Source organism: Artemia sp. Qi Xiang Cuo, chromosome 7 (assembly GCF_049724085.1).
Source record: "Artemia sp. Qi Xiang Cuo chromosome 7, ASM4972408v1, whole genome shotgun sequence".
NCBI classification, from domain to species: Eukaryota; Metazoa; Arthropoda; class Branchiopoda; order Anostraca; family Artemiidae; genus Artemia; species Artemia sp. Qi Xiang Cuo.
Window position 1 is genome coordinate 5,998,848 of NC_142800.1, and position 27,399 is coordinate 6,026,246.

The following is a 27,399-nucleotide window of genomic DNA, read 5'->3' on the forward strand; positions in this document are numbered from 1 at the left end:
ATGCTATTTTCATGCCTTTCATTGGCACCTTTCCAAACGAGCGGGGATTCCCCACTGGTTCCTACACATTGCAAAAAAGTGAGCAGTACAAAAACTCCACGTTTTCAACCAGACTGGTTTTTTAGGGACTTCAAGAAATTTCTTTCTTGAAGTCAACTCTTGGATACACACAATAAGGAAATTTCATTCAAGAAATTATAAAAAATATTTGTAAGTAAGTAACAAGCTCTTTATTGATTTCACCTCTTGAATATACAGTACAGATACTTCATTCAAGAAACGAGATTGAACTCGTATTGAAACTACGTCCTAGGTGTCTGCCTGTCCTTGTCACCTTTCCAAACGATCGGGGAGTTCCCACTGGTTCCTACACATTGCAAAAAGTGAGCAGTACGAAAACTCCACGTTTTCAACCAGACTGGTTTTTTAGAGACCAATCAGGAGAGATATGCAAAGTCGACCTAGCTTTATTTCATTTTTTTAAGGTTCATTTTGACGAGGTTACGGGCGCGCACGTAACCTCGTCTAAATGAACCTTAAAAAAAATTAAATAAAGCTATGTCGACTTTGCATATCTCTCCTTTCCAGAGGGGCATTATAGCACGTATATTCTTCCTTTAAAAAAATGCAAAAATTAAGCATGAAAAAAAAAATGCATTTTGGGTTTGGAAAGTAATTCAGTTTATGTTAGGCATATAAAGTTTTGTAAAAAACATCTTGATTTAAAAATAAGAGGTTTTAAATTAATTTTTTGAGCAACTGAATATTAATTCGACAAAAACTGGGTTTTGCCACGAAATTTTACAAAACCTTACTTCAGTCTTTTTTTTTTTTTTTTAAGAGGGGGGAAACACCCCCTACAAGTGAATGAATTTTAATGAAAATTACACCGTCGGATTCAGCGTATCAGAAAACTCTATTACATAGCTTTCAAGCTCATATCTGCAAAAATCTGCAACTTTGTATTTTTTTGCCAGAAGAAAAATACAGGAATATAGAAGTTAATTTGTAAAGACATCCATTTAGGAAAAGAAAAGTAAAATTGTTGTGAAAATAAAAGCTACATTAACTAAAAAACGATCATAAATTAAATTTAAAAAAAAGTTTTTTTTTTAAAAATGAAAGTAAGGAGCGACATTAAAACGAACAGAAATTATTACCTATATGAAGGGGACTGTCCCCCCTCCTCATCGCATCGCTCTTTACACTAAATTTTGACCTTGTCTCACAACTTTTTTTTTCAAACAATAAAAACTTTAGTGTAAAGAACGAATCCTTATGATTTCAAATATTTCAGTTTCATAAAGTTTAGCTATAGCGGTCAAAAGTTATGTGCCTGAGAAAAATTTGCCTTATTTTTGAAAAATGGGGGAAAACATCCCTCTACAACTCATAGAACTTTAATTAAAATCACATCATCAGAGAACCCTACTATAGAAGTTAAAAGCTCCTATCTGGAGCCCCCTTCGAACGGAAATTAAAAGCTCTAATGTCCTTTTTAAGTAACCCAAAAAAAAAAAAAATGGAGGGCCTCTAGGCCCCCCTCCCACCCTATTTTTTTCCCCAAGGCATCCGCCGTGACATCGGAATTAGACAAACCCCGGTTATAGCAAGAGCCTGTTAAATTTACCCCCCCCCCCCCCCCAAAACTCTCACACTCTTTGTAACACGCAAGCTTTTCATTCAAAGCAGAAAAATACATCATGTTAGGAAAAAGCTTTATTTCTGAATGATAAAGAACTGTTTTTCAAAACAATTAAAACTTGTAAATGTTAGGAAAAAGCTTTATTTCTGAATGATAAAGAACTGTTTTTCAAAACAATTAAAACTTGTAAAACTTGATTTTATTTACATAATAGAAAAAAAGCGTGCTTTGACGTTTCTATCGAATACAGTCGTCATATTCTTAAGATTTTGTATTGTTGGAGGGGAGGGGGGCTGTCCCTCTGAAATTTGAATTTACTAGTAAAACGTTTTTCTTTATTTTTTTTTGGGAAATAAAAGAATGAAAAGTGTACTCACATTGAAAATAGACAAATCCATTGTTTTCAAAAGCTAAAAATATATGGTGTACTATAAACAATGTCTTAATGCATAATGAAAATTGGAATGCAGTGTGAGTAAATTATATCGAGTTTGTTTTTTTTAATTAAGTAAATTGTAGCATGACAAGTTTTTTTTTTTTAGAAAACCGACCAATCAAGTTATTATATTGGACTAGCCACCAACTTTCTCTAATCGACTGACAAACAAAAAATCGATGTCATAATAAAAAAAACATGTCTGCCAAGCCATGTAGAACTCATTGTAATAGGCAAATGACCCTGGTAACCCAATTACTTGAAAGTACACACACAACCTGTTTGGTACGGGGGCCCCAGCAAATTCAAAAGAAGGACTATACTGGTAGTATTGATATTCTTGGGATTTGTGAATCTTTTTTTACTCAGGAGAATTTTCTCTCGTCACATTTTTTTCCAGGGTATCAAATTGTTGGTAAATCAAGGACAGTAATGAGGGGAGGAGGTTTGGCGTTTCTTGTGAAGAATGGTATTAATTTTACCGTACAGTTCTGAATGATTTTTGTTATTGGAATGAAGGTAGGCTGGAAATATTATCTATTGAAGCCCAGATTGATAAAAGAAAGATTTTGATATCTTCGGTTTATCGGTCGCCTAGTGCTACTCCAGATGATTTTTTTGGGAGATTTTGAACAGTTTATGACTAATGTGCTTAGAAGAAATCGCGAGTGTGTTTTTATTGGTGATTTCAACTTCGATCTGCTGAAACTGACCGGCCCTAATTTAAATTTTTTGAACTTGACGCTTTGTCATAGCTACTACCCAACTGTTACTATTCCGACAAGGATTACAGAACATTTGGTAACTTTAATTGATAATATATTTGTTTCGTATGACCTCATTGCGCAATGCCATTCAGACGTGTCAGTTACTCCAGGTTCGGATCATCTCCCATCAGTTTGTACGATCAGATCAATCTCGAAGCCTAAAATAGCTAAAGAGAAATATCTCTCACGGGAGATGAAGGCCGAAAATCTGAAGAAGTTCAAGGATGAAGTGAGTGTGCTGTCTTGGCAAGAAGTGACGGATATTAATGATGATCCGTCTCGAGCATTTGATAAATTTATGGATATTCTTGGTCCAATCTATGATAGGTGCTGTCCTGTTCTTGAGATCCAGAAAAGAAAGAGAACAAAAGAAAGAGAAAGTAAGCCATGGATTACCGATAAAATTACTGACCTAATGCAAGTGAGGGATGACCTGTTTAAGGCATACCTGAATTGTGAGTCTGATAGTAGTTGGGAAGCATTTCGTAAGGTTCGAAATAAAGTAAATTCCCTTCGCAGAACTGCAATGGAACAGTTTTATTCTGATAAATTTGAACAACACAAAGGTGATATGCAAGGTACGTAAACTATACAGACTGTGCTTGGTACTGGCAAATCTTCAGCTTTCCCAGAAAAAGGGGAAATTAATGGTAAAAGTGTCCATAATGAGAAGGATATTATAAATGAATTTTGTAAATATTTCTCTAGAATTGGTAGTGATATTTCTAGTGAGACAGGAAAGAATAGTGACCAGTTTTTGGAACAGGAATTCCTCGACAATCGAGGTGATCCCCAACCCTTTAGTTTTGTTGAGTGTAATCTGAATGATGTAATTACCGCTGTTAAGTCAATAAAGTCAAACCCTGCACGAACAGATAGACTTAGCCTTAAGGCGTTTAAAGTTGTAAGTGCTTACCTCCTACCGGTTCTCCTATACCTAGTAAACCTATCAATGAGAAAAGGTGACTTACCACGTGCGTTAAAACAAGCTAAAGTGATTGTACATCACAAAGGAGGTGACAAGAATGACTTGTCCAACTATAGACCAATATCAATTTTACCTTTATTTTCTAAGATTTTTGAAAAAGTTATTTATTCCCAAGTTTATTCTTATTCAAATTCTTTTGGATTTGTTAGTGATAGTCAATTCGGTTTCAGAAAGCGTCACTCAACGTTGCACGCAATGCGTCACCTTTTAGATAATTTGAATAATGGATTTGAAAAAAATTTAGTTCCTTTAACGGTATTTATTGATTTGAAGAAAGCGTTCGATAGAGTTAATTTTAATATACTTTTGCAACGGTTAAAAAGTATTAGGAATTAAAAATAGTGCTCTAAGTTGGTTTGAATCTTATCTTTTCGGTCGGTGTATAAGTGTTGTGCACAAAGATATTGTCAGTGAATTGATGCCTGTTACTTGTGGTGAGTCGCAGGGTTCCGTTCTGGGACCTCTTTTGTTCCTAGTTTACGTAGATACATTGCAGTATTATATAAGTGAGGGGGTTGTTACTTCATTTGCTGATGATACAGCTATAACTGTTTTTGCAAAGTCTGTTCAAGAAGCTGTTGAACCATGCACTTCAGTGTCTCCGCGTATTTGTGAGTGTGAGTTGCCTCGTTGTTAATGCAAAGAAAACCGTTACATGATTTTTAGCAGAACTGGGACTCTTTCCCCACTGGATTCGGTAGTTGTATATGCCTCTGAGGTTATTCAACAAGTATATGACATCCGTTACTTGGGTTTCATATCGACTGCAATCTCAGCTGTAAAAAAAACACAGTGAGATAGTATCAGCTTAAGCTGCCAGAGGACTCGGAATACTGAGAAAACTGAAGCATACCTTTCCTCTGTCAACCCTCAAGCTCATTTACAGCGCTATTGTAGACCCTTATATTGGGTACAGATGCTCGGTATGGGCCAGTAATTTAATCGGCAACTATAAAAGGATACAAATTGTTCAGAATAAAGCAATCAGAGTACTCGGAAAGATGTGCCATTGTGAAAGCACTGCCCAATCTTACAAAAAATTTGGCATTCTGAATGTTTGGCAGCAGCGTGATTATCAGCTATCAGTGTCTGAATATGTTATCTCCTGAGTACTTTTGGAATGTATTTTCCCGCAATTCTCTCTACCATGAATATTCTATACGAAATGTTGACCATTTGGTCAGTGAGATCTGACATTCACAAGGTCAAGTTTTGCTTTACGGAACATAGGTGTTTCGGTACGGAATGGTCTCCCGGATAGTATTAGAGCGGCCGATAACTTAGTTTCATTTAATAAAAAGTTAAAGAATTTTTTTGTTGAAAAAGGAGGATAATTTTTGGAGATTGGGGGGGGGCGGGAGGAGGATGGTTAGAGTGTGACAATGTAAATTGTTTTCTTGACTTTTTTTTCCTGACCTTCTTTTTTTTTGAAAAAATAAGAATTTATTAATAATTATTATTGTTTTTATTTATTTTTGATTAAAGGGCGGTTAGAAGATGCAGCCACCAACAGGATTTTTTTTAATCCTAATGTGGTTGTCTAGTTATTTCTGATGTTTGTTGAATGTTTATTTTTTCGGAAAGTAAAAATATCTATGTCTATGTCTAAATCTAGGGGTGAGAATTTTTTTTAATTGTTTTAATGAAAATACAAGAAAGGATATTTTTTTAAATCTGGGGTGGGAAATTGGTTCATATACAAAATTGCCTTTTAGATAAGATGGATAAGATATTTATTTATAAAAATTCCTATCACAAATCCCGAAGAGCCAAATTCAAATTTCGAGGCCAATAAATAAAAAAAGGATGAACGTAAAAGCAAAAAAAAAAGAAAAAAAAACTGGCAAAAATGTCAAAATGGAAAATGTCTGAATGAAATTCCATTCATTAGTCATTATTTGAACTCCAATTAGTAATGACATGTTGGAAAATCAAAACAAGTGAAATTCCAAAATCGAAAAAAAAATATAAAAAAAATTAAAACGGATATCTAAAAAAAGAAGGATAAAAACGAGCGATCAAAGACAAAATATGGCAGCGTGTGTTACATGGACAAGCAATTAAGACCACACGGCTAAAAATTCTTGCAGTCTCATTGCGACTTGTCTTTATGGGCATAATACATATTATGTGAAAATAATTCTCAACAATAATTTGAGATCAAGCTCAACAGACGTACGACAGTAATTCTGTCCACCATATATGTAAGTCTTCTCGGGTTTCTTAATTTAATTCTACTCAACCCAAAGTCCAGAATCACAAAAAATTGCGGCAGGGTCGGAGGAGAATAAAGGTTATTAATAACTCTATCAAAATAAAACAGGTAATTTCTTTGGTAAAGGTGCAGATCACGGACACATTTGAAGGGACCCTAAAAATTTCTGGAAACTACTTTAAAAGAAACATAAATACTTACTTATCTGATTCCTAAAGGAGCATTTCTTCACTTTACCACACCTTTCTGCCATTGGTGGATAAATATAGAACCCATTTTACATACTACCATTAAATTTTACCATAGCGAACGGTTGTAACGGCCCGATTTATCTGCATTTTACGGTTGCAATAAAGTACCGCTTACCCATAAACCAGGCCACTACAACCGTTCAGTACTGTAAAGTATAATAGGAATGTGTAAAGTGGGCTGTATAGTGTCAGTCGGGTATCAAAAGGAAAGTTGGGTATCGTATGTCCGTAATTTTAAATTTTCAGATGAGCAAAAAAAACCTCTCAATGTTTTTAATTCCCCACCAATAACCGTAAAACAAAAACGGACCGATATTTAAAATCAACACATATCAATCCGCTTTTGTTTTACGGTTATCAGAGGGGAAATAAAAGCAGTTGTGAGGTTTTTTTCCTGAACTTCTAAAAATTTACAATTATGGCGATACGCTCTTTTGAAACCCAACTGAGGATATTTATCCTTCAATGGAAGGGGGGTCAAATGAGGAAAGGTATCTTTAGTAACGAGATAAGTACAGTTTATGATTGCGTCAAAGAGGTTTCCAGAAATTTTTAGGGTTTCCTACAAATGTACACCTGATATGCACTTTTACCGTTTCTTTTTCTACAGAAACTATTTTGACAGTTTTCATCTCAAAGAATTCCATGAGTACAATCTAATACCCAATTTATACATTTCCCAATTTACTGCTAAAGCTCTATAAGTGGGCATGACACTCAAAAAATACTGACACTGACAGTCATTCATATTAATGGTTTCTTCAAAATTCTAAGGAGGAGGCACCCTCCACCAACTCCATAATGAGAATTTCTCTAAATCCACACGACCCTGTAACTAATTACTTCAGCTTCCTATATTGCAAAGCTCAAACGCTACAAGCAAGCTTTAGACTCGTTAGTTACTCACAAGGATCTGTATTTATCTTCACAAGAGCAGTTGTCACGATGAAAATGATAATTACACTAGTTATTCCTCCAATAATTCTTATTTTTCCAGGGACTCTAGAAATTGGATAAAAATATTTGGATGAGTTGAAGAGACACTTGGAAAGCATGAAAAAAAACAGACTACAAGTAAATGAATAGCACTTCACTGAAAACAAAACACAAGAAGGGAAATATTCAAAAATAAAGTGGTGATTTTGAAAGAAACAGATTATAACAAACTAATGCAGGATAAAAGTGATAAAAACCTACCATTTCAGTACGGGCTAGTAATTCTACTAACGATGACGCAATTAATTATTTGTCAGAAACATGTGAGAGACGATTAAATTCAGAAACGGAAAGGACAAAACAGCTCGCAATAAAATACTTTCATTTAGATAACCCTTCTAAGGAACAAGCTTTCGTATTGTTAACTGAAAGTTTTCGGCGGTGCTAGAGAAGCGGTAACCCTCAAGGGAAATATAGGCAGACTCAGCTTCGCGGTGCTGTGATGCGGCGGCGGCTCAGCCATCCTCGGGCGGCTTTGGGTTCCAACGAGTTCTTAGTAGCAGTAGTAATCATTGCGCTGCCTAAGTAAAGAACGATATTGGCACAATGTATTATTTTTTTCCATACCAGGGCACTTCGTATCGAAAGAGTTGTCGTAGAAAATTCGAAAAGGGCTCATTCGATTGGAATTGGAATGGCTAGTGCCCTTTTTAATAGTCGAAGGGATTGGAAGACAACTAACACTTCTTCCACGCCCATCATTTCCCCAAACACATCCAATCAAAATTTTGAGATAGCAATTTTGCTCAGCATAGTTGATTTCCAAACAGAAATTATGTTTTTGACAAGGACACTCCCCTACAGCCCTCAGGGCAAGGGCTGTGAACACATCCAATCGAAAATTTGTGATAGCCATTTTGTTCACGCAGTTGAAAGATCTGGAAACTAGGTCTGCCCTCAGGGCAAGGATTGTAAGTTATGTCCTTGGGGCACTTAAAGTTTTTATAGAAAACGTTAGGGTAGAAACTTCAAAAAAGGCACATTCGATTGGGAATTGAAATGGCTAGTGCCCTTTTTCATAGTCGAAAGTGATTAGAGGACAACTAGGCCCCCTCTCACGTTCACCTTTTCCCCAAACACATCCAATCAAAATTTTGAGATAGCCATTTTGTTCACGTAGTTGAAGGATCAACAAACAAGGTCTTTGAGGATGAGGGCCCCAGAGCCCTCGAAGCAAGGATTGTAAGTTATGCCGTGGAGGAATATAAAGTTTTTATAGAAAGCGTTATGGTAGAAACTCAAAAAAGGCACATTCGATTGGGAATTGAAATGGCTAATGCTCTTTGAAATAGTCGAAAGTGATTGGAGGGCAACTAACACCCCTTCCACGCCCAGCATTTCTCCAAAGACATCCAGTCAAAATTTTGAGATAGCCATTTTGTTCAACGCAGTTGAAAGGTCCAGAAATTATATCTTTGAGCTAGACACTCCCCCAACAGTCTTTAGGGCAGGGGTTATAAGTTATGTCCTGGGAGCATATAAGGTTTTTATAGAAAGGGTTGTCGTAAAAACTTGAAAAGGGGCTCATTCGATGGGAAATTCAAAGGGCTAATGCCCTTTTTAATAATTGAAAGTAATTGGAAAGCAACTAGCCCCCCTCTTACGCCCACCATTCCCCAAAAAATTTTTGGGGGACATCGTATCGATTTTTTTTTCCATACCAGGGCACTTCGTATCGAAGGAGTTGTCGTAGAAACTTCAAAAAGGGATCATTCGATTGGAAATTGGAATGGCTAGTGCCCATTTTAATAGCCGAAAGTGATTGGAAAGCAATTAACACCCCTTTCACGCCCACCCTTCCCCCAAACACATCCAATCAAAATTTTGAGATAGTCTTTTTGTTCAGCGTAGTTGATTTCTAGATAGAAATTATGTTTTTATGGAGGACACTTCCCCACAGCCCTCAGGGCAAGGGTTGTAAGTTATGCCCTGGGGGCGTATAAGGTTTTTGTGGAAAACTTTGTTGTAGAAACTTTAAAAAGGGCTCATTCGAAATACTGGAAATTCAAAGGGCTATTGCCCTTTTTAATACTCGAAAGTGATTGCAGGGCAACTAGCTCTCCTTTCACGCCCACCTTTTCCCCAAGCACATCCAGTCAAAATTTTGAGATTGCCATTTTCTTCAATATAGTTGAAAGTTCTGGAAATTAGGTATTTGAGGAGGACAACCCCCCACAGCCCTCACAGCAAGGGCTGTATGTTATGCCCTAGGGGGCATATAAGGTTTTTATAGAAAGCGTTGTCATAGAAACGTCAAAAAGGGCTCATTTGATGGCAAATTGAAATGGCTAGTGTCCTTTTCAATAGTCAAAAGTGATTGGAAGGCAACTTACACCCCTTCCAAGCCCACCGTTTATCCAGACACATCCAATCAAAATTTTGATATCCATTTCGTTCAAAATAGTTGAAAGGTCCAGAAAATATATCTTTGAGGATGACACTCCCCCCCACAGCTCTCAGGGTAAGGGCTGTAAGTTATGTCCTGGGGGAATATAAGGTTTTTATTGAAAGCTTTGTCACAGAAACTTGAAAAAGGGCTCATTCAATTGGAAATTCAAAGGGCTAGTGCCCTTTTTAATAGTCAAAAGCGATTTGAAGGCAACTAATCCCTCTCTCACGCCGACCTTTTCCCACAACACATCCACTTAAAATTATGATATAGCCATTTTGTTCAACGTACTCAAAAGTTTAAGAAATTAGGTCTTTGAAGATTATAGCCCTCTCAGAGCTCCCGGGGCAAGTGTTGTAAGTTATGCCCTGGGGGAACATAATGTTTTTTATAGATAGCGAAGTTGTATAAACTTCAAAAACGGCTCATTCAATTGGAAATTAGAATGGCTTGTGCCCTTTTTAATAGTCGAAAGTGATTGGAGGATAACTAACACCCCTCTCACACCCACCATTTCCAAAAACACATCTAATCGAAATTCTGAGATAGCCATTCTGTTCGAAGTAGTTAAAAGGTCCAGAAATTTTTATTTTGAGGATGAGACTCCCCCCACAGCCCTCGGGGTAAGGGTTGGAAGTTATGCCCTGGGGGCATATAAGGTTTTTTTGTAGAAAGCGTTGTCATAGAAATTTCCAGTGTCAGTTTAATATAAATATGCTGATATTTTTTAAACAAAATATGAATATTATTTTATTTATTTTAGTTATAAAAGTAAAAACATTTATATTTTTTCAGTAAAGTGCAAATTATGTTCTGGTCTTAGGAAGGCATAGGGGTCTTGAGCCCTACTCATGTTAATTTCTACTCGTTTTGAGTTTGACTCGGTTATTTATTGTAATTTCTGCTCGTTTTGCGTTTCATTTATTTATTGATGCTGATTTTAGGTAGTTTCACGCTTGGTAGATTATTTGATTCTATTTTTGCTCATTTTTAGTTTAATTGAGTTCTTTACTTTTTTTTTGAAAAACTTATTTTGTGGAAAAAGTTGTTTGAATTAATGTTGTTGAATTAATGTGAAATTGGTTCCAAAAATCTTCAGTACTTCTGTTTAATACTTTTAATATTTTAGTCGTTACTCTATATAACAAAAAGTTGTCATTCTTTCTGTTAAAAAGAAAATAATATATTAAATTTTGCAAAGACAGTGTGGTCTCAGAAATTATTTATAATTAGGCCTACTATTAGGACCTTAAATTCCGTATTTTATATTTTTCGACTGATTGATTTTTGGAAGTGTCAAGAACATCAAATTAAAACATTTTTTCGCCCATGGACCCTTCTAGATCTATTCAAGCCTGAAAACCGCTATTTTCCAAGATTTTACCATTGGTTAAAAAATTATGGCCTCTTAGAGTAGAACCGCTTTTTTCAGTATTGCTACGTTGAGAAGTGAAATTGAATAAAGCCAAAATAACTAGTCACATTTGACAACAGTTTTCCTCCATAAGAATTGAACATTAGCAACCTATGGATTCCCAAAGAGAATAACACCTTCAAAAAGGCTAAACCTTGTAGAGGCTGTTTAGTGCAATAGTATTTGTATCTAATTTTTTACAGTTTTCACAGATGTTTCTGTTTTAAATTTGACGCTCGCTACTACAAAAATTATTAATTGCACATCGGGATCTTTTTCACTACTAAATTCCCGATCTGTCCTAATTGTTTAAGTAGTGCATGGTTGTATTTGTTTATAATTTAACAATTCAAACAATTCAATTCAAAACAATTCAACAATTCAAACAAATAAAAATTCAAACAATTCAATTTCAAAAAATTTGATTTAATTTTTACTTTCCTTGGCACTTTCAATTAACTGAATATAAGAAACGCAACGAAACGCAAGGGCTGAAAAGATCCCCCTTATATCTTCACCACAATACGAAAAAAAATCTACAGGTCACACAGCTTATAGCAGCATGTTCTAGAGACAAGGCGTTCGCACAAAAATCTTCTCTCTCCATTTCTCTACTTTTAGCCACTTGAATGGCATCGACCTTAGTTTTGCAACACTAGCCTATTGCTTCTTATTCTTTTTTTTTCTTTTTTTTTAAACTTCTTTTTTTATTCTTTTTTTTTAAACTTCATGAAGAAAGTCATTGTTTTATTAAGCATGGCTTTGCAAATTCACGAGAATAGTGTTCCCCAATGAAGCGGTTTTTATATCTCTTTAATGTGAACGCCTCTGGCAACTACGAGGTTTCTCCGTACCTCAGGATACCTCTGATCTAATTATTTATCATTATTCTCAAAATTATTATATTATAGCGTTTCTTCCCCCTCTAAATTTCACGGTTTTCTAGCTCCTCCAATAACAACGAATTGTAGTCTGCTTTCTTTGTCGGTGCCAACACAAAAACCCACTCAAGCTTGTTATTAAGCTTTTACACGGCGGTATGATTTTGCTAAATAATGAATTTTTTCTTCTTCTTCTAGAAGAGGAAGCGGGACTTTTAAACTAATGTTATAATCTAGGATTCTAACATAATGTTAGAATTAGGAAAATAAAACAAAACCCATTGAAAATGTTAGAAAAACCAAAAGAGTTTTTTTCATTCAACTTTCATGCAAGGAGAGTGGGTCTATACTGTCCCCCCCCCCCTTTTCCTTCTATAATGGATACGGAAAGCATGCTAGAAGAGACTTCATTGATTTAAATTCAAATTCTATTATTGTAGAGATCTTTCAAGGTATTTAACGTTTGCAAGCTTTATTTTTATAGATCTTTGAAGATCAAATAGAAGTACAAGATCTAGTACCACTATACCAAACACTTTTTTCATTAAGACAGAGAAAATAAAATACCCCAAAAACATTGGGTAATGAAAAGATTGATCAGGTGGGCAGTTTCACTTACCTTGGTAGTATCAGAGGAAACGCTGTAGCGTTACCTATAGTAAAGGCCATACGGCTCCAATGTTTAATTATTTATCATTTTTTTTTTTTTTTCAGAGGCACTTCATATGGAAGGGGTCGCCGTAGAAACTTCAAAGGGGGCTCATTCGATTGGAAATCGAGAGTTCTAGAGCTCTTTTTAATAGAAACAATCATTGGAGGGCAACTAGCCCCCCCCCCCCACCCACACGCCCATCATTCCCCCAAACACATCCAATGAAAACTTTGAGATAGTCATTTTGTTCAGCGTAGTTGATTTTCAAATAGAAAATATATTTTTGAGGAGGACACTCCCCCACAACCCTCAGGGCAAGGGCTTTAAGTTATGAACTGGGGGCATATAAGGTTTTTATAGAAGGTATTGTCGGAGAAACTTCAAATCAGGCTCATTCGATTGGAAATTCAAAGGGCTAGTGCCCTTTTTAATAGTCGAAAGTCATTTGAGGGCAACTAGCCTCCCCCCCCCCACGCCCATCATTTCCCCACACACATCCAATCAAAATTTTGAGATAGCCATTGTGTTCAGCGTAGTTGATTTACAGATAGAAAATATATTTTTGAGGAGGACACTCCCCCACAACCCACAGGGCACGGGTTTTAAGTTATGCCCTGGGGGCATATAAGGTTTTTAAAGAAGGTGTTGTCGTAGAAACTTCAAAAAAAGCTGATTCGATTTGAAATTCAAAGGGCTAGTGCCCTTTTCAAAATTCAAAAATAATTTGAGGGCCACTAGCCCCCCCCCCACGCCCATAATTTCCCCAAACACAACCAAAAAAAATTTTGAGAGAGCCATTTTTTTCAGCGTAGTTGATTTACAGATAGAAAAAATGTTTTGAGGACGACAATCCCTCACAACCCTCAGGGCAAGGGTTTTAAGTTATGTCCTGGGGGCATATAAGGTTTTTTATAAAAGGCTTTCTCGTAGAAACTTCAAAAAAGGCTTATTCGATTAGAAATTCAAAGGGCTAGTGCCCTTTTTAAGAGTCAAAAGTGATTGGAGGGCAACTAGCCCCCCCCCCCCCCACGCCCATCCAATCAAAATTTTGAGATAGCCATTTTGTTCAGCGTAGTTGATTTCCAGATAAAAATATGTTTTTGAGGAGGACACTCCCCCACAACCCTCAGGGCAAGGGTTTTGAGTTATGCCCTGGGGGCATATAAGGTTTTTATAGAAAGCATTGTCCTAGAAACTTCAAAACAGGCTCATTCAATTGGAAGTTCAAAGGGCTAGTGCCCTTTTTAATAGTCGAAAGTGATTGGAGGACAACTAGCCCCCCCCCCCCCCCACGCCCATCATTTTCCCAAACACATCCAATCAAAATTTTGAGATAGCCATATTGTTCAGCGTAGTTGATCTCCAGATAGAAAATATGTTTTTGAGGAGGACACTCCCGCACAACCCTCAGGGCAAGGGTTTTAAGTTATGCCCTGGGGGCATATAAGGTTTTTATAGAAGGCGTTGTCATAGAAACTTCAAAAAAGGCTCATTCGATTGGAAATTTAAAGGGATAATGCCCTTTTTAATAGTCGAAAGTGATTGGAGGGCAACTAGCCCCCGCCCCCCACGCCCCTCATTCCCCCAAACACATCCAATCTAAATTTTGAGATAGCCATTTTGTTCAGCGTAGTTTATTTCCAGATAAAAATATGTTTTTGAGGAGGACACTCCCCCACAACCCTTAGGGCAAGGGTTTTAAGTTATGCCCAATGGGCATATAAGGTTTTGATAGAAGGTGTTGTCGTAGAAACTTAAAAAAGGCTCATTGGATTGTAAATTCAAAGGGTTAGTGCCCTTTTTAATAGTCGAAAGTGATTGGAGGGCAACTAGCCCCCCCCCACGCCCATCATTCTCCCAAACACATCCAATCAAAATTGTGAGTTAGCCATTTTGTTCAGCGTAGTTGATTTTCAGATAGAAAATATGTTTTTGAGGAGGACACTCCCGCACAACCCTTAAGGCAAGGATTTTAAGCATTTTCTTTTCCTGCTGATAATTCCCCCGCGTTAAATTCCACCCAGCAGAAATTTCCCAGCCGTGGAATATGCTCCCCCAAACATATTCCCCTCAGATAATTTCGGATATTCATAAAAATGGAAGCTGAAATTTCTACTCAACTTTTTAGGTTCAAGGCGTCAGGGCGTCGGGTTTAATGCTAAGGGGTGGGCGGGCAGAGCTGGCTGTACACAACAAAATGAGGAGTTTTTAGAAAAAGACTCAATAAAACATTAAAGCCTTATGGTCTTTTTGACCTTTTGTTTTCTATTGTCTAAAACCACAGAAAAAAATTAGCAACAGAAAAAAATTAACTAAAAAAACTAAAATAACTTTACAAAAGAGATAACAATTAACAAGCACTATATAAGTCTATACTCACATTTGCGCTACAAATGGGAGGATATTAGGGGGTCGGGTTTAATCCTAAAGGGTGGCCGGACGGGCCTGGCTGTGCAAAACCTTCCCGTTGGTGGCCCTGTTTTCACTAATCTTAGTGCACAACTAAAAAACAATAAAACATCGAAACCTTATTAAACACATCCAATCAAAATTGTGAGATAGCCATATTTTTCAGCGTAGTTGATCTCCAGATTCCTTATTGCCTTTATGACCTTTAATTTTCTATTGTCTAAAACTTAGTAACATAAGAAAATTCATTTAAAAACTAAATTTATTTATTAATTTACATTAATATCTATTGTATGTTTGTTTGCATTGATTGTTTATTTAATTATTGTTTATATGCCCCTAGGGCATAACTTACAACGCCTACCCCCGGGCCCTGGTGGGCTGTGTCGACACCGGAGTTTTTTGTTATCAGACTTTGAGCTATTTTAACAAAATGTCCATCTCACTATTTAAAAAAAAAAAAAAAATATATATATATATATATATATATATATATATATATATATATATATATATATATAACAATTTTAAAATAACTATTTTAACAATATATATATATATATACATATATATATATATATATATATATATATATATATATATATATATATATATATATATATATATATATATACATATATACATATATATATATATATAATAATAATAATTTTAATTACCCACCATCTACAAAAAGATTATAGTGGAGCACAACAAAAAAGAAAAAAGATACGAAACTCAAATAAATGCAGGTGAAAAACGACGTCTCATCAATCTGACTTTGAACACTGAATTGTCCCGAATGGTCGACCATTACTTGAATGGCTCCGGAATTCCATATTTTTCCAGTCGAGAATTCCGGTATCGCTTGGATATATACAGTAGAAACTTTGCATACTTATAGTAGCACTTTCGGATTTTTTCACAGTCTCTCACTGTCAGCACATGGGATGCACCGGCAAGGTAGATTAGATGTGGCTGGCAAATTGAACGATAAATTGAGGCTAGAGATTTCCTGGAGTAGCGTCCGCGATTCGGCACTACAGACCCGTAAGCACGTTTAATGGCGGTGGTTGTTTGCTTGACGATGGATTGCCTGGTTTTACCGATCGTTTTTGCAATCATGATACCCAGATATCGTAGCTCAGACACTGCAGGGACTGCATGATTGCCGAGGGTCACAGATTCACTTTTAGGTGCGTTGAAGGTTAAAAACTCGCACTTCTCTATATTGATATAGAGAATATTCTCTATATTGATATTCCAGTTATTATTATTGTTTTCCCCTTTTTTCATTTTAATTGGTTTGATGATTTGGCATGCATGATATCCAACCGGTCGCTTTTTCAAACAACATCTTTGTTTAGTGCGAAATGTTGTGACAATTATTTTTTTTTTTGTTTATAAAAATGTATGAACCTCAACCTGAACCTGATAGAGAGCCCGATAGAAAGAAAGCCACTGTGGAGTCGACTCAGGTTATCTTGTAAGTCAGCTTTCGATCTACTGAGCAGAAGGACTTCGTCAGCGTATGCAAGGTAAGACATGTCGGTACCGTAAAATATAAGGGAGGGCGAGATGTGGTCCAGGGTCTTGGAAATTGTATTTCTAAAAATGAGAGAATTAAAAACGTTCCCTTGCCTCATGCTTCTTTCGATTTTGACGGGATCTGATATTCTATCTTTCCATTTGGCAGAAACTATTGAATTTTCGTACCAGAATTTCAATATTTTCACTATGCTCGCACTTACACCACTCAGCAGTAGAGCATTCATTGCTTGCATCTGGTTGACGCTGTCGAACGCTTTTGAAATATCTATAGTACACATATAGAGAGGCGACGTGTTTCTCTCTGAGTCCATGAGTACATTAGCAAGAAGGCAATGAGCCTCTGGACAACAGAGACCTTTCTGGAATCCAAGTTGATTATCCCCAAAATCTCCAGTATCCAGCTCGGAGAAGATCACATACTCAAACACTTTGCTCAGGATGAAAGAGACTGTAATGGGTCTGAAAGATTTACAGTCATTGGGATCTTTTCCTTTCTTGGCGATACAAGTGATGACTCCTTTCAGGAAACTTTTTGGAACAAAACCCCTGGTGATGCATATCTGGAAGATAAGCTGAAGGTGGGAATAGAAACTTTCAGGTAAGTGCTTGAGATGTTTTGTTGTGAGACCGTCGCCATCTGTCCCATTTTTTCCTTTGGAAAGTGCCTTTTTGATCGCGATTTTGATCTTTTCCAGGGATATGGGAACAACACAGCGCTGTCCCGAGAAGCGCGCAAGCCAGCTGGTGACTTCCTTTTCATACTGGTTGGTTATGGCAAGATTCTCGTCTTCGTATACCGAAGCATAGTAAGAGTGCCAGTCATGCAGTGTCAGGGAAGTATTAGGTGCACGGTCGCCCGGTCAAGTTGGATTTCGCCATGATTTCTTGTTCTCAATGAACTGTTGCCCGATAATACGGTACTTTTTCATCTCAGCTTTGTATTTGCGTTTTGTACTCCGTTTTAGCTCGAATACAATCCCACGTAACGGTCTTCCGCAAGCAATCCAAATGTTTAGCCACATTTTAGCACGTCGTTTTGACGTCTGGAGTTCGATGGAATCAGACCACATCGGTTCGTTTGTCCCAATTTTGGCTCTTCTTGTAGGAACCGCTTTCGATTCGGCAGCTTTCAGAGCGTGGGTAACTTGATGATAGTAAGTGTTGAGTTCAATAGATGCTACCATGTTGGAAGAACCAGTACATACTAGATGAAACGGAACTTTTATGCAACTAAGGACCAAAGCAACAGTAGCCATATATAGGGCAATATTACACTTCTGCCAGTTTTGCTTGTAGACCCACCTTCTGGAACTGACGCTATTAGTGCTCTGTGCTAAATGCAGGTGGAACGAATTTCCGGCATCGCCACTAATCGAATCGATAGTACACACTATAACTGGGGGGACAGGGATGGGTGTGGACGAAGGTCCATGGTCAGTGTTTGACGTACTAACACTAGTATTGGTGTACGGAAAATCCAGGGGCTTCGGTCAGATATTGTAAGAGGTTGGAAGGCAGTTTAGAAAAATATCAGACAGGATATGGTACTTGGTAGGGTCACAGTTGAGGTCACCAGCTATTAGCCACTTACTCCCACTACGCTCAAGAGACTCCAAATGTCGTCCAAGGGCATCTGCTACTTTTGAGAATTTCGTTAGAGAGACAGCATTGTTGTAGCTAGTGGGCATGTATACATTGATGAACTCGATTCCCTCAGCAGAGACACAAAATAGATTACTGCTTCTAATCGACGGCTTAGGCGATAGTTCCTTCCTAGTGTATATTTCCAGGCCTCCGAACGGACGCCCTGCTGTAGATCTTGCGAGCTGTATGAAGACATCGTGAGACCGGTATCTATTTAGTAAATTTGTATTCAGTCCAGAAAGCATATGCTCCTGGGTAAACATTACGTCATAAATCTGGAGAAGATCGCCTATGGCTTTTTCTTTATTGCGACAACCGTTGGTATTCAGACTAAGAGCTTTAAGAGGCATATTCGTTGCTTACTCTTGTTTTTCAGACTTTCTCTTACTTTAGGGCATGCTACACTGAAGCAGACATGAGAATCTTCGCATGAAACGCATTTTGGGTCTTTGTTACATGGTGCGTGTTTGTTACTAGTGTGAGATTCAGCAAATCTAGAACATCTGGGACAGTTCTTGCAGTTTTCAATGAGATGGTTGTAGCTTTCACATCTGAAACATCTTCTTGCGGCCTCTTTGTACTTTGTTACCCGGAAAAAGTCGTATCCAAGCTTGATTCCGTTAGACATGGCAAAGTTCATGGTCAGTTTATTTTTGAAAGTCAGTCTGACCGTTTCCCTTTGTCCGAAACGGAGAGCTTCCTCTACAAGGCCTGGATTATACTTTACCAGTTCATTAGCATCCACATCAACAGAAAGTCCTCTTATTGTGCCAAACGATTTTTCTTCCCTCAGTTTGCACTTTATGCTGTTTTGGCTGCCACTTGGCAATTTTGCGGAAAGGACGCTAGGAGCCTCACTACAAAAAGCATATAATTAAGATTATATATATATATATATATATATATATATATATATATATATATATATATATAATCCCTCCCCCTGGAAACGGCCTTGGTTACAAATTAGAAAAAAACAAACTATTTTGGTCACTTCTTGGTATTGATTTTAATTTTAATTTTTTTTTTATAGAAAATATCGCTTGGATCTACAGTTGAATTGATTTTTCGAAATAAATAAATATATATATATTATATATATATATATATATATATATATATATATATATATATATATATATATATATATATATATATATATATATATATATATATATATATATATATATATATATATATATATATATATATATATATATATATATATATATATATATATATATATATATATATATATATATATATATACGGTTGAAACATTTAGTAGCCATCCAAGAGGACACAAAGCTCTGAAGACTGACAGCTACAAGAATAAATATCCGTAACATCAACTAAATAGCTTTAAAAATAAAATCAAAGATAAATATGTTCTCGTCAAAAAGAAAAAGAAGAAAAAGGACCAAACTAACTACGATTCCCTCCTCCCAATTAATACTTCTTCAATCTATTTTTAAATTACTGTGGATGTTGCATTCCAAACATTCGATCCCAAATGACCAATTTTTGTCAGAGTATTCTGCCAATATTCAATAGCAAGACTATCAATATTTCTAGTCCCATAATTATGTAGGCAACTACTACTTTTAAAGAAGTTAGAGAAATATCTTCCTATATCAATCCAAAATTTATACACAAAAATAGCAGTCTGATAATCCCTGAGCTGCACAACCTTCATAACTGGTAAGGTTCTATGGCGCTATCTCTCTCTGCATCTACCTATATCACTGTTTATAGTGTGATATCACTATCTTTCTGTATCTCTTCATCAGTAAAACCTTTATAACATATTCTAGACATATTTAAAACATATTCTAGAATTATTTTCACCACTTTTATTTTGTAAAATTTGGACACACTTATATTTAGAGTGAAAGTTATCATATTAAAACCATAAGCTTGTACAACTATTGAGATTCAATTAGACTCTGATTGCAAAACTAAAGAAATATTAAATTCGAGCTTGGTGAGACTTTGAACTGAAAGGCTGGTGTATCAAATATATATATATATATTTGATACACCAGCCTTTCAGTTCAAAGTCTCACCAAGCTCGAATTTAATATTTCTTTAGTTTTGCAATCAGAGTCTAATTGAATCTCAATAGTTGTACAAGCTTATGGTTTTAATATGATAACTTTCACTCTAAATATAAGTGTGTCCAAATTTTACAAAATAAAAGTGGTGAAAATAATTCTAGAATATGTTTTAAATATGTCTAGAATATGTTATAAAGGTTTTACTGATGAAGTAAAATATGTCTAGAATATATATATATATATATATATATATATATATATATATATATATATATATATATATATATATATATATATATATATATATATATATCAGGTTCATTCTTATCAATAAGATAATTTCGATTATTTAAACTGTTTTTGTATTATCTTTTGCTGATTACATTTACTGATTACATTTTTGCTGATGCCCTTTTTTTGCTGATTTCAATAGATAGTTACATAATTTCAAATCATCAATTTTTCTAATTTACACCTTTCTTTACTATACTTTAAGATTAAATAAAAAACATTAATACATATTATCGTTATGGTTAATTGCTGTTAATATTTAAGAAGAATTAATCCCCAGTTGGTACTGAGTAATAATTTTTCTTGAAACGGAAAGGCACGCCAAAAAAAAATTTTGAACCACATTAGGGTCTACTTTAATACAATAAGTTCTCGTGGCTACCTTGGACTACGAATAAAAGATTCCCCTAATTACCGTGGTTTCGAAGCCCATAGCCTGCAATTTTTTTTCTGGCTTTTCTCATTTATTAAAATACAAACTCACTTGTATCCATAAAATCCGTGCACAAAGAGGACGATCATTGATGGAATTGTTGCAGTTACACACAAGTCTGCTTCAAACGTTGCTTGAAGAGAAGATTTAGGCATACCATAATGATAGTGTGAGTTATTCAGATCACGGAATTTATAAAGCCAATACTATAATGAAAAAAAATGCAATTAGATAAATAAAAGTGCACAAAAAGGACATTTAAGTATTCTATTAAAGTTTATTAAATTATTTAACAAAATACCCAGTCTAAGGAGATGTCAGAGTTGTGGATCTTTTTCTTACCTTGACATATTTATAGGAACCAATTCTTACAACCTTCGTAAAAAAAATATATAAAAATCATATTATAATATTATAAGGAATAACCCAGTTTTGTAGATATCGGGGGTCCGGGACCATTTCCTGTCTCTATGCGCGCGTTCACAAAATCTAAGAAATGTTTAAATTTAAATTCACTACTTAAATTAGAAAAAACTGTAAATTCTTCAACTATATTTTTTTTTCTCCAGCTTTTATGCAAAGTACTTACTGATATAAGAAAAATCAAAGATTTTCACATTTAAATTTTTATTCCTACAATTGGAATCTTTTATTTTTGCGTCTCAACTGAAAGTTACAATTTGGAACTTCATACTGCTAAGAGTTTAGCTTATCAGACCGTACTCTTAAACTTTGAAAGTCAACAAAAGAAAGCTGAGATGAATAAATTTTTAATGTTGGAACCTTTCTAAGTCTCAAGGTATTTCTTAAAATTGGCACAGTAGGAATGAAAGAAAAACACAATTTTAACTAGAGACGATAACGAAAAGAATAGAATATTATTTTACCTTTTAAGTTTCTATTTATATTCTTCTAATCTTAATTACATGCACATGCACTAGATTTTATTTATTTTTTTACAAAAAACACGTTAGAAAAGATTTCCGCAAAAAATTACAAATCATCCTTTCAGCAAGACCAGAGGTTGAAGCGTATTTAAGAAGATCCCATTTAGCTTTTACTTTTCTTTATTTTCTTATTTTAATATAATATAACTTATTATATAACTATTTATAACTTATTTCTTATTTTAATATAATATAGCTCTGAAGCTTACACCCGGTGTACACAATATAAAGCTCGTGGACCATGTCCGGCCCTTACACTGGCCCAATTTGGCTTTTGAAAAGAGGCAGATATTACAATCAAGTTGCCTTAATTTGTCTTCTCCATATGCATTTCCCATCTGGCTTTTTGGCCAAACTTAGTCTTTTTATGTGCCAGCGTTTACAAAGAGGTAGATACAACATTCAAATCAAATACAATCTTCTTTCTTTTTAGTTTTAAAGAAATTAGTTTTTTCTTTCTGGGATTGGGGGGTGTGGGAAGGTTGGTAAGTTTTGACGAATTTTTTAATTTTTTATTGTTTTTTTTCGAAAATTAATTATTTCTTTTTGTTTTCTTTTTTTGTGAAAAAACAATAAATTAGTTTTTGTGGTATTATTCCTTGGATAAACAAAAAATCGCGAAGAAAGGAAACGAGGACAATTAACAGCCAGTGAAAAAATTGAAAAATTATGCAAATATTTCGGTCAAGACCTCCGCTTGACCGTCCTCAGTGCAGAATAAAACTGATAAAAATATAAAAACCAAACCTTAAAATAAAAACTCGAAACTAAAATTGTACGACCCTTTCCTAGTAACGGTGAAAGGGTAACCCTTTCACCGTTACTAGGAAAGGGTCGTACAATTTTAGTTTCGTGTTTTTATTTTAAGGTTTGGTTTTTATATTTTTATCAGTTTTATTCTGCACTGAGGACGGTCAAGCGGAGGTCTTGACCGAAATATTTGCATAATTTTTCAATTTTTTCACTGGCTGTTAATTGTCCTCGTTTCCTTTCTTCGCGATTTTTTGTTTATCATGATTAGCCAGTGTGGTCTCAGAAATTATTTATTCCTTGGATACTTTTTATGTTGAAGGTGGTTTTTGTTTTTTATGTTTTTTTTAAGACTTTTGTTTTTTATGTGGCTCTTGAGGTTTTTTTTATGTAGTTGTGTTCTATTTTTTTTTTTTTTTTTTTTTTTTTTGGGGTAAAGTAATAATTATCTGACAAAAGCAATAAATGTCTGAATCTCATTTTTGACTCAGCTTATTTCGTATCATTTGCAAGAAATTACTATTAGATGGGACTTGATATTCAATAAGTAAAATTTCAATAAAACATATTCAATAAAGACAAAAATAAAGGTATAATACTGATGGTCTTCATCAAAAACAAAGAACCAACATTAAACACCCCTGCAAGGCTCTATAGCCGGGAGTGAAGGGAGAAATGAAAGAAAAACAAAGAAAATAAAAAAAGACAAAAAACACACACATAGTAAAAAAGAAAATAATTATCAAACATCCACCAGTGACGACCTGCTGAAAACCTAGTCGGAGCAAAGTGTATACGATATTGATAATCAGCAAAAATAAAACATTCAACCTCAAACAACTCCTGCAAGGCTCTATGGCAGGAACTGGGGAAGTAAGCAAAATAAAACAATAGACAATAAAAGAAGAAAAAAAACTCTGAAAACCCAGCCAGTGCAAATTGTCTTACATAATTATCAAATCAACCCATATATACAACTTGGAACAGGGACATCAACCGCATGTGGGCATTAACAAAAACAGAGATCAAAAATGTCTTTACAATCCTTTTAAGGAAATAAAAGAATGACACTTTCTAGCCAACTTAGGTAAAATATTCCTGGTAAACTGACAAGCTGTCAGGGGGTTGAAATCTGATCTGATGGACTGAATGGAATCCGAATAATATCATAATTACGAAAATAATTACGAATTAATTACGAATATAATTACGAATATAATATGGTCAGAGACCAAAGACGGTATATTTTTAAGGGCCACGAGAACATCACCGTATAATTGAAGACACGTGTGAAACAATATAAAATGAATTTAAATCAAGCAACGGCTGTCAATAGAACTATTCGCATCAAGGATATAGTCCCTTGCTTTATCATATACCCTAAAGAGTGGTATCAGAAGGAAATAAAATGTTTAGAATCGACCCAAGAAAAATGTATTTGAGCTTTCTAAGAATTGCAAGGTTCGTAGATATTTTCATTTAATTTGACTAATATGATGACTGAAGGAGAGATTGTCATCAAGCAAACTGCCCAGGAACCGAACATAACGAACACTGGGTCTACTGAGAGAACCTATTGAAGGAGGAATTTTCGAAAGTTGGGGGCAAGGCGGAGAAATTCACGACCTAATCAGAGGGTCTAGAGTCAGAGATCGCACCACAGAATTATTCTCTCGAACAATAGACTCACCTTAATATGGATCTCAGGCTCCGTTCCGACAACAGTTTCAAGGGCACTGTTGCCAGTGAAGGCAACTAGAATGTCGTCACCAGTTGTTGGAAATCTACATTTGTGGGCATGGAAAGGTTCGGGGTGACATACACGACACACACGACATACACATACACGACAACAAACTGCTTGTTTTCAGCTCATAATACAAATTACGAACAGAACTGGCCCTAAAACTTAGCCTTGCGGAACACCGAACTCAATCTGAGACGGTGAGCAAAAACAGAGAATTCACGGAAATAACCCTTCCAGACAACTAAATCAAACCAAGCGCTAGCATTCCCTCTTATACCGTAAAGAAATAATTTAAAGAGTAGAATTTGGTAGGTCAATGAAAAGCTTATCGGACGCCCAAAACCATAGCGGCAGGAATCAGAGCTGAATTCAGAGCTGAATGTAAGAAATTTAAAAGAGTAGCACATGCACGCTCAGTTGAGTGCTTTGCTCGGAAGCCAAACTGAAAATCATGAAAAAAATCCTTAACTTCTAAAAAGGAAAGTAGACGGGAAAGCATAGCCTTTTCAAAAATGTTGCTAAATACAGACAATAAAGATATCGACCAATAACTTGCTGAATCGCTGCGATGTTCACCTTTATATTAAACAATCATTCGAGCTTGTTTTAGTGAACTGGTAAAAACTACATTCTCTAAATATAGACTTACATTTCTTGTCAAGGGAGAGATAATAGAAAGAAAAATGAATTTCACCACCTTGGTGGGTATACAATCAGGACGCTGAAGCTTTTGCCCCATTGACAAGTCTACTTATCTCAAACTCATTAACAGGCTCCAGGACCATTGATTTCAAGCCAGTTGGATACGATTCAACATCAGGCTTAGAAAGACTTGAGCTTACTGGAAAAGCAATTGTTTTTCCCAAAATTACAATTTAGGAGGTAAATTCCTCTTGAACATTAAGTTCACATTGAACAACCGAGCCATCAGCCATCAAACTTGGAGGGAAACAAGAAAGCGGAGACAAAGGGTTGATGACAGAATTACTCATTTGCCAGGTTTTCTAATGTTCTTTTATTCCATTAAAACTACAAAAAAAGGGTCAAGCTCGGAATTTGAACAACAGAAATGTTTTTGACATCAAAATGTTCAGAAAAATTTGCTTGATGGCGTGTTCAAAATCGACAGTGCAGAAATGCACCTTTTTCGGGAAAAGAGGGGAAAAGGGGTGGATCTCAAATTCAAATTTCTGCAATATTTTCTGGATTCAAAAAAATATATAATGAATTTTATTATTATAATACAATAAACGGTATTTTTAGAGCTTCTGACCTCGCCAACGGTGAAATAAGGTACTAAGTGATGGACTTTTTCAGTTCTGATGTCTTTTTCGATTTCCTCAGACTTGAATTAATAGGAAACGGCCTTTAAATCCACCAAATACTGCACAAATTAAGAGTCTGATTTTTCGTCCCCACTCTGACCTTGCTTAGGTGGAAAAAGGGTACTAAATGATGGAATTTTCTAATTCTGATGTCATTTTCGGTCCCCCTTTCCCGCCCTTTTTCCTGAAAAAAGGTACAATTATTAACGGCCGATTTTGTATATATTATTAAGCGAATTTTTCTGAACATTTTGGTGCCAGAAATATGTCTGTTACTCAAATTCCGGGTCAAACTGTATTTTTACTGGAATATTCCCGCAATTTGAAAATTCCTGAATATAATAAAGACTTTTAGCCTTCCGAATCAAAGAACTATAAATATCCCTACAATTTTTTTAAACGTCCAAGACCAGCAGCAGCTGCACTTGTCGATGGCTTTGCTGACTTATAAGATTTCCAAAGGTTATTTTTCTTCTTCAGCTTCTGAGAAGGCGTAGGCGTGGACGTAGCACACAAACAGACAATATAAGTTTTTACAGGTTCTTAAAGGGAGTCAAACTTCGAAAAAAATCCATATATAATATAATTTCAGTCTAATATAATTAAGTCTAATATATTTCATGGCGTCTCTGCTAAACGAGATCTAAGAAGGGTTAGCTCATTCAGATTCAAATTCAGCCAATCTTAAAATAGGGATCCTCTCACTCACCATCCTCTTAGCACTGTATACAGAAAAAAAAACAGGAAAATAGTCCGATAGATCATTTACTACACCAAATTCTGTACCAAATAAACAGAGGAGACAATATTATTTATCAAGGATGCCATAGCTACATATATGCATACTACATATGCTACATATAGCATGCATTTATCAAGGTCATAGCTACACGTGCCGAAATACTAACTGTTGGTAAAGTTCCAGTTGTGAGGAGAGAAAATCCAGAAAATCCAGTGACTGAAGATACAAGGCAAAATAAATTAAGGTTGAAATCTCCTATTGTAAGCTCACATGGACGAGATTCTATCGTCTATCAAGGATTGAACTAGAATATGTGCCCACTATTTTTTCCTATCTTTGTTTTGGCTTTTGTTAGCTTTTTTTGAGTCCACAACTCCTTGTCTTCGTCTAGATTTATAGTCAATTCCAATTTAACAGCGGTATGCTTACAGGCAGTCCACAACCACGGCAGTCCCGTGACAATCCACATGAACGAAAAACGGTACTAAATATTATACCCAAGCACAGAGGACAAACAATCCTATTTCATGTTCCAAATATTTCAATGATTTCGAAAGGGTGACTATTTCACAACAACGGCCAATTTAGAACATTAAAAGGCGACTAAAGTTAACTAATTGGCTGCTATTTAATGACAAGCCGCATTTCCACCTCATATAGTAGCACGAAAAACACATTTCTAACAAGTAAATAAGAGGCAAAACGTTCCCATTACCGGAAGTTCCCTTAGAAATTAAAGTTTACTCCACTCTTTAATTAGCTGTTTGTTTTCCAAAGTGGCAACACTGAAGTTTTCTTAAAAACTATTAATTTGGTTAGTAGTCAATAGGATGTTAACAAGACTGGAAACTCTTATGGGTCTGAGATAG

The 27,399-nt window shown here is 35.5% G+C and overlaps 1 protein-coding gene across 2 annotated transcripts in view; it reads right to left on the reverse strand.

Annotated features, from left to right (window-relative positions):
- Positions 1-27,399, reverse strand: part of LOC148949889 (equilibrative nucleoside transporter 1-like) — a 220,031-nt gene that overhangs the window by 160,689 nt on the left and 31,943 nt on the right. For both annotated transcript variants that reach the window (XM_089091357.1, XM_089091356.1), the window contains exons 4-5: positions 21,071-21,225; positions 7,210-7,304 (exon numbers count right to left, since the gene is read on the reverse strand). In XM_089091357.1, the coding sequence (XP_088947483.1) occupies positions 7,210-7,304; positions 21,071-21,225 (250 nt within the window). The remainder of the gene's footprint in view (positions 1-7,209; positions 7,305-21,070; positions 21,226-27,399) is intronic.